The sequence below is a fragment of the Gadus macrocephalus genome, chromosome 9, assembly GCF_031168955.1.
Source record: "Gadus macrocephalus chromosome 9, ASM3116895v1".
Classification (NCBI taxonomy): Eukaryota; Metazoa; Chordata; class Actinopteri; order Gadiformes; family Gadidae; genus Gadus; species Gadus macrocephalus.
In genome coordinates, this window is record NC_082390.1 from 6312204 (window position 1) to 6320056 (window position 7853).

At 48.1% G+C, this 7853-nt stretch overlaps 1 protein-coding gene across 1 annotated transcript in view; it reads left to right on the forward strand.

The window, feature by feature from the left end:
* LOC132464935 (potassium/sodium hyperpolarization-activated cyclic nucleotide-gated channel 4-like) overlaps nucleotides 1-7853 on the forward strand; it is an 11641-nt gene that overhangs the window by 3287 nt on the left and 501 nt on the right. Inside the window, 20 exon segments of the mRNA XM_060061569.1 lie at nucleotides 1867-1900; nucleotides 1902-1928; nucleotides 1930-2001; nucleotides 2003-2047; nucleotides 2049-2111; nucleotides 2114-2203; nucleotides 2205-2295; nucleotides 3098-3261; nucleotides 3787-3858; nucleotides 3860-4006; nucleotides 5535-5549; nucleotides 5551-5571; nucleotides 5573-5614; nucleotides 5616-5645; nucleotides 5647-5685; nucleotides 6028-6126; nucleotides 6128-6241; nucleotides 6243-6270; nucleotides 7066-7230; nucleotides 7396-7814. Of these exon segments, the coding sequence (XP_059917552.1) occupies nucleotides 1867-1900; nucleotides 1902-1928; nucleotides 1930-2001; nucleotides 2003-2047; nucleotides 2049-2111; nucleotides 2114-2203; nucleotides 2205-2295; nucleotides 3098-3261; nucleotides 3787-3858; nucleotides 3860-4006; nucleotides 5535-5549; nucleotides 5551-5571; nucleotides 5573-5614; nucleotides 5616-5645; nucleotides 5647-5685; nucleotides 6028-6126; nucleotides 6128-6241; nucleotides 6243-6270; nucleotides 7066-7230; nucleotides 7396-7814 (1777 nt within the window).

Genomic DNA, 7853 nt, shown 5'->3' on the forward strand with positions numbered 1-7853 from the left:
GCTGTCGTGCTCTGACTGCTCTCTGGCAGCCCCAGTTAAGTATCTCTTGTACAAATGTGATCCCTTTTTTCAGCTGTCCTGATTGATCTAAGCTCCTTTTCCCCAGTTTTAAGCCTTTTTGTTTTCACTTCACTTGTTTTTAAACGGCCTTCTCTGGCTGTGCGCCCGTTACACTCGGAACAGAGAAACGCACTCTGTTCCGCAGTAGCACGTAACAATCTGTGGTTCTGCGGTGACCGGTCCCATCGACAGACACCTACGTCTGGATGTCTTGCTCAGTGCAACCAGTCCTCCTGCGTAACGGCAACAGCGGCAGGTCCCACTGATGCTGCTGTGCCTGATCCGGCCTTAGTCCGCACAGTGATGACGAGAGGCTCCTACAAAAGAGCAGGACAATGCGTGCTGTCAGCGGATGTCCCCGCATGCCAGGGCAGACTGCCTGGGGACATCAGTATAATGCACCCTCTGGCCCTTCGCGGAGCTCCAGCTGTTCCCGTGTGTGCCGTGGCCGCACGGTGACGTGGGCGGGGGCGGGGGTAATGCTGCTAACTACCCAACATCTGGCCGATGGCGGGCTGACTCTTGGAGATAACACGGGTTCCCGAGGGAGATAACAGTAGATTTAGCCAAAGAGGGGATGTGCAATTAGGACCAGTGTGTCACCACAGAGACAACGGGTCGGGATGAACGAGAGGCAGGGACTCCAAATGCTTTGTTTGGCAAGTGGACAACAGAAAGCTGATTAGCGCTAATGGGAGGCCCCCACTGATGGGGGGGGGGGGGGGGGGGGGGATAGGGGCAATCCACATTAAATGAAGTTTTAATGTGGTGGTTTTGAACATCGAGGTCCGCATTCTAAATTGAGGTGCTTGACGCTTTTTAATTCTTAACTCTCGGTTGTTTATGTTTCAGCGCAGGAATAAAGTCCAATAAAATTCGAATCCCTCTGCGTTATAGGTACACTGGTACATTGTCAACACAAATGTGGTTAAGGGATGTGTGTGTCGACACGGTTGCTGATCGAATTTACAGTGGAACCAGATTCAGTGAAACCCTCTGATAGGGTCAGTATCTTGTCTGTTTACCGCTATCACCGTGGCTCCCGGTTAAATAACTAATAACAGCTCACGGCCGAACGCAAAGGCATGCATTCAATCAAATTAGCTTTCACTGGGGCTGTGTCGAATTACATTTTAGATGCCTTCTGATGAATGCATTGATTCATATATTGTTGGTGTGCAGGCTCAATGCCATTCAACACCTTAAGTGATGAACGGTTTGGATCATGATTGCACGGCTGTAGGTGAAATGCATGCTTTTTAATGAAGGCACACATTTTGCAGTCAAGCTCTTCAATATCAGTTACAGAATACGAAAACAACAGCTCTCCATGAGACAAGTTCAGCATGATAATGAACCTGTTGGCTACAGAGTAGGCCTATATCAATGATTGTTCCCCTTTTGGTTAATCTTCATGCCTTCTATCTCAGCGATTATTAATAAGGCCAATGCTAATAAACAAAGGCTCTCAATGTTTGAGACGGGAATAGACGACAATCTGGTCACCAAATACTTGTTGAGTTGTCTCAAGGCGTGAAGTTTTGTGTTTTTATATCACGTTGTGTTTATTTGTGTGCACCACGCGACTGACTACCAGACATGGCAACAATACTGAGATTAATAACGCCTCTTCTTCAGCATTTTAACTCTGTGGATACGGATGATATCAAGCCGATGACCTAAGATCACTTATCAGGCCGAATGTTTTTACAGCAAAGTACAGCAAGGACAAAAATGTGGTAAAATAGAGAAAGGGAGAAACCATGGTGCTTCGAATTCAGAGTGTGTTGTCCCTCTGTGTTGCAGGTTCTACTGGGACCTGATCATGCTGCTGCTGATGGGTGGGCAACCTGATCATCATCCCCGTGGGGCATCACCTTCTTCAAGGACGAGCACACGCCCCCCTGGATCGTCTTCAACGTGGTGTCGGACACCTTCTCCGACTCCTGACCTGGTGCTCAACTTCCGCACGGGCATCGTGAAGGAGGGACAACACGGAGATCATCCTGGACCCGCAGAAGATCAAGATCAAGTACCTGAAGAGCTGGTTCTCGTGGTGGACTTTGTCTCCTCCATCCCCGTCGACTACATCTTCCTCATCGTGGAGACGCGCATCGACTCGGACTTCTACAAGACGGCCCGGGGCGCTGCGCATCGTCCGCTTCACCAAGATCCTCAGCCTGCTTCGCCTGCTGCGCCTCTCCAGACTCATCCGCTACATCCACCAGTGGGAGGGAGGTGAGGGGGGGGGTGGGGGGGGCCATGGGCCGGGGCGTCAACAGTAGAGCTCGCCGTTTTAGTACGGCCCCTGGGGGTTCTGTTTAAACAGTGACAGCTCTCGTTGTCTCGCCCCAAGACGAATACCTCAACAACCGCGCCTTTTAACCCGGGAACACTGAATCCTGTGCGAGAGTATTATGCCGCTGTGTACCGTTACAGGGAAAGCGGACGTATTTTATCTGAGGCGCCTTACAGTTCATTCAGATACATATCAATGATAGGGGCAGAGCTGGCTTTAAGCACAGGCACAGGGAAGGCCTGTAGAGGTAGGCTTGCAGACATTGAAGTCGAGCTCCTTAGCCATGGACACTGTTAGAGCTATAATCTTTGCTATCCCATTCGCCCTATCCCTTTTACACGACTATTGCTATGCAAGTTCTTGAAAGAGGAGAAATGCACCACTGAGAGTAAAGGTGGGAGTAAGGATTCCCCATTTAATGGAACTAGTCACATGATAGTTCTATTATATTGTACTGTCTGTCTCGTATCTCTCTCCAGCCCCCCCCCCCCCCCCCCCCCCCACCCCCCCCCCACAACCCACCGCCCTCCTCCTTTATTATCTTTCTATAGGGTCTCTCTAATCAAACGCAAGCAGGGCGGCCCATTAGTGATGATTGCAGATGATTATATAACATCTGCGACACAGCACAGAAGATGAACACGATTTGTTTAATCTTGTGTCGCTACACGCTGTACTGATTTGTGGTCCGGTTGGTATTAATCTTGCATTCATCCGTATGGTCTGCGACTGTGTCCCAGGTGTTTCACATGACCTACGACCTGGCCAGCGCCATGGTGCGCATCATGAACCTGATCGGGATGATGCTGCTGCTGTGCCACTGGGACGGGTGCCTCCAGTTCCTGGTGCCCATGCTGCAGGACTTCCCCGCCGACTGCTGGGTCACCAGAAACAAGATGGTGGTCAGTGTGGATGGTCACGAGATGGCCGACTCCTGAACATAGTAGTGGTTACAGCAACAGCCCTTTTCTTATGACGCACTATGGACACTGGCGATGCAGTCCTTTGCCTATAAGCCTCTTGTGTAGACTAACAGGGTTGCAGGAGTGTTTCAGAAACAATCAGGATCCCCAAGGAAACCAATGAAACAATTAATTTGCCCACATATCATACAATATCAGGCAATTGCAATTAAAGTGTGGTTACCACAACCGACGAGCTCAACTAAAGTGACCAATTTTCGGAGCACAATTTGAAAGCATCCAATTGTTAATCTTAAGCTTTGGTTGTAATACAATACAAGCAGTGCTTTTCAGCTTAGTGGCGTTAAGAGAACCAACAGTCACATTCAGTCACTTTTGTTCTGTTGGAAAGTAGCATTAGCGCAAAGACAACCAGAGCCTCACCCTCCTCCTGTCCGCCCCCTCTCCACCCCCCCCCCCCCCCCCCCCCCCCCCGCCCCCACACCCCGCCCCCTCTGTCCGCAGAACGATACGTGGGGGCAGCAGTACTCGTACGCCCTGTTCAAGGCCATGAGCCACATGCTGTGCATCGGCTACCGGTCTCTACCCCCCCATAGGCATGGCCGACGTGTGGCTCACCATTCTCAGCATGATCGTGGGCGCCACCTGCTTCGCCATGTTCGTGGGGCACGCCACCGCACTAATTCAGTCGCTGGACTCATCGCGGCGTCAGTACCAGGAGAAGGTAGGCTCTGGGGTTTGGCCGTGTGGAGAAAACGTAGGCCAATTCAATATCCGACATCTAGTCCTTGTTGGATGTCACAGTGAGAATCTTTCAAGACACCAGGAACACTTTATTATTAAGATGTCATGACCGTGTTAAATCCCTCACTCACATTATATATAAGTTGATACTTGTTTCATAGTTCAATAAATAAATGTCAGTGACTCAACAAATTAATATGTTTGTTAAGACCTCTGTTAGGACCTCAAACACAATGATTAGCCATTTATTATTTTTTAATTATCTAGTTATTTAGATGTGTCCAACAGTTGTCTGGAGAATAAGCCACTTTTTATGGAGGTTTTCTGGGTAATAAATCAACTTTATTTCTGCCAAATAGGAACCGATAAACATTCAGCCAATATCCAAATGCAATCCAAACTTCGACTGGATTTCCATAGCGATATGCACAGGTGTTCTTTTGGCTGTCACTCATGGCATTAATTATGGGTCTATTAATCTGCATGAATCTGTGGCGCACCTTCCGTTACACCAATATGAAATAGGTCCAATTTGGGTAAATGAGACATGAATTTAAATGAGGCAGGCTGTGGGATGCCTGTCAACAAGGACCAGAGATGTATAGAGTCTTAGTAAGGAAGGAAGGTAGAGCAAGAGGAATACTAAGACAATGGTACCCAACCTTTGGGACGGGGGCCCATTTGGGGTCCCCTTATATGCTTATGGGATCGCATAATTTTACTCACATGAGCTAGATTTAGAATCTCAATTTTAGCAAACCATTTAATTTTGATTTTCAAAGGTCTCATAGATAGAGTGTAGTTGAGCGATTACATTCGCCAGAACATTAATATTAACGTCATGTGTTGATCCAGCAAAAATCGAATTGGGTCACAGGCCAAAAAAGGTGAAAGTGAGGGAACCACAGCTGTTGGTCTTTACTGACCCGAGTGAGGCTGATGAACGCGGTGGTGAAAGCCGTCTGCCAGCCACTACCAGGCCTACATACTGTGTTCAAAATGTCACTGGAGCAACACACCTAAACTGGGCTGGGATTCAAGATGTTTGCAGTTGGGTATACTTTCACTAATACAGAAATCAAGTAGACTTTCACTTATAAAGATATAAAGTAGACTTTCACTAAAACAGAAATCAAGCAGTTTATACTCATTCAGAAATCAAATAGACTTTCACTCATTACAGAAATCAGGTAGATTTCACTAATATAACAGATCTCTTCCTTTCTCTCATTCATGTTTCCTTTAATCATCTTTTCTTATTTTTTCAGATTCTCAATTAGCATTTATTCCTCAATATTAATTCTAACATTATTTATAAAGATATATAAGATATATAATTATATCAAAATATTTTTAACAAATATGAACTACAAATTTTCATTATTATCAATGAATGAATTCATTCTCAATTTATATTATTATTTATGTATATATTTATGTATGTTTTTTCAGTTGGTAAAATAACCATCAACAAAAAACATTTCAAACGACGTGTTGTTGTGCTTCAGTACAAACAGGTGGAAGCAGTACATGTCCTTCCACAGACCTTCCCGCCGGCATGCGACAGAGGATCCACGACTACTACGAACAACCGCTACCAGGGCAAGATGTTCGACGAGGGAGAGCATCCTGGAGGAGCTGAACGAGCCGCTGCGAGAGGTCCGATGTCATCCATCCATCCACATCCTCATCTTCTTCATCATCACGTCATCCTGGTCTTCTGCTGCACAAGAGAAATGTTAGAGTTGTTTGGACAATTGTATCCTAGGAGACTGACAGTCAACTTCAGACTCATGACATTAAGAAGCAGGGTAGGCCATTCTTTGATCAAGAAGGCCAACAGGTAAGCTGAAGAGATCTGTGATCGACCCCGGTGTGTATTGGGCAAGGTAGCGAGCTCGCTAGGGTGACGCAACACTCTTGTGTAGGAATAACCTGATCATATGTTAACATTCGACTTAAACTAGTCTGTCCCCACATTAACCGGGTCTGTCTCCGCAGGAGATCATTAACTTCAATTGCCGGAAGCTGGTGGCGTCCATGCCTCTCTTCGCCAACGCTGACCCCAACTTTGTGACGTCGATGCTGACCAAGCTCCGCTTTTGAGGTGTTCCAGCCCGCCGACTACATCATCAGGGAGGGCACCATTGGCCAGAAGATGTACTTCATCCAGCACGGGGTAGTCAGCGTCCTCACCAAGAACAGCCAGGACACCCAAGCTCTCCGATGGCTCCTACTTTGGAGGTATTTGACTTGTCTTTGTCTGGCCTGACTCTGCAAGAGTTGCAATCCCGGTTATCTTTGAGCGAGGGATTTGATCCACGGGGTCTTGTGTGGCCTGCGAACAGGGGCTAGGATTCCCAAAGCCTGCAAGGGGACTTTCCTTCCCATAACTTAAGCCATTGATTCGGCAGATTAACTTCTGTCGGGACTGTGGGAAAACAGCGGCCATCATCTCCTTAAAAGCGGGATTTAGTGCAGAGTGAAGCTTTGTGAAGTCTCTCTCCTCCATTTGGGTTCAGAATGTTAACACTGTGCATTTAAGCTACTCTTCACAGGCAAGTTGTCACACGGTATTGAACAAATAAAACATACTGCCTAAATGTACAGCATTGGTGAACATAAATGGAAAAAAGTGGAAGCTAATTTTCGGCTTTATCCTTTCTCTTTAATACATATCTGTCCTTGGAAATGTTTCCGCGTTTCAAAATAGAGCAGTCTTTCATTAGTTATTTATTTTCTGAGCTGGCTGGACAGATGAGGTCAGGACAAACTGTAAGCTGTTAAAATTGTATTAAGTGCTCCATCTGCGAAGTTCAGGAGCAATGGCAAACGATGATGAAAAGTTGACGCCAAAAAGTATTTTGTGAAAAGCACTGACGAGACTTTAACACGCTTTGCCTCGCATTCGCCGCTTCAGAAGTATGAATAGGTGGTAAGACAAAGACAAAATATCGAGAGAGAACATTCAGTATGGAGAATGTCATCTGTCATGTCGTTCACTATTTAACCATTAAAGATAACCCTTCCTCAATGCAGAGATCTGCCTGCTGACTCGAGGCAGAAGAACAGCCAGCGTGCGAGCCGATAACTACTGCCGCCTGTACTCCCTGTCCGTGGACAACTTCAACGAGGTCCTGGAGGAGTACCCCATGATGAGGAGGGCCTTTGAAACCGTGGCTCTCGACCGCCTAGACCGCATCGGTAAGATCTCAGCGATAACATCACAAAGCTTAGCAGCTGACACTGCTGATCCTTTGTGGCGATAATGCCTCCCACCAGGCCTGAATGCAACCAAGCTAGTAATACCTATTTTTTAATAAACCCCAGTTTAAAAACGTGTCATTGTTTTTCTCTTTTTTTCCACAGGTAAGAGAAACTCTGTGCTTCAATCCAAAGTCCTGCACCACCAGAGCGCAGGCACCCTCAACCTGCAGGAGAACGAGATCATCCAGAGGATCGTCCAGCACGACCGAGACATGGCCCAGTGCACCCAGCTCATCCAGAAGGCCGCCGCCGCCGCCCAGAGCCTCAGCCCCCTCCCGGCCTCCCCCTCCCCCGCCTCCGTGATCTGGGCCCCGCTGCTCCAAGCCCCCCTTCAGGCTGCGGCGGCTACCACCCCCCTGGCCCTGGCGTTGGCCCACCACCCCCAGCTGCCCCCCATCGTGTTCCACCACCCCATTCTGCAGGGCTGCGCCTCCTTCGGGGACCCCTCGGGACCCCCCAGGAGGTACCTCACCGGCGCCAGCGTGGCCGGTGCCGCCGTGGTCTCTGGGTCGCCCCCCAGGGTGAGCGCCTCGGTCCTGGCCTCCCTCGGGGTGCAGCAT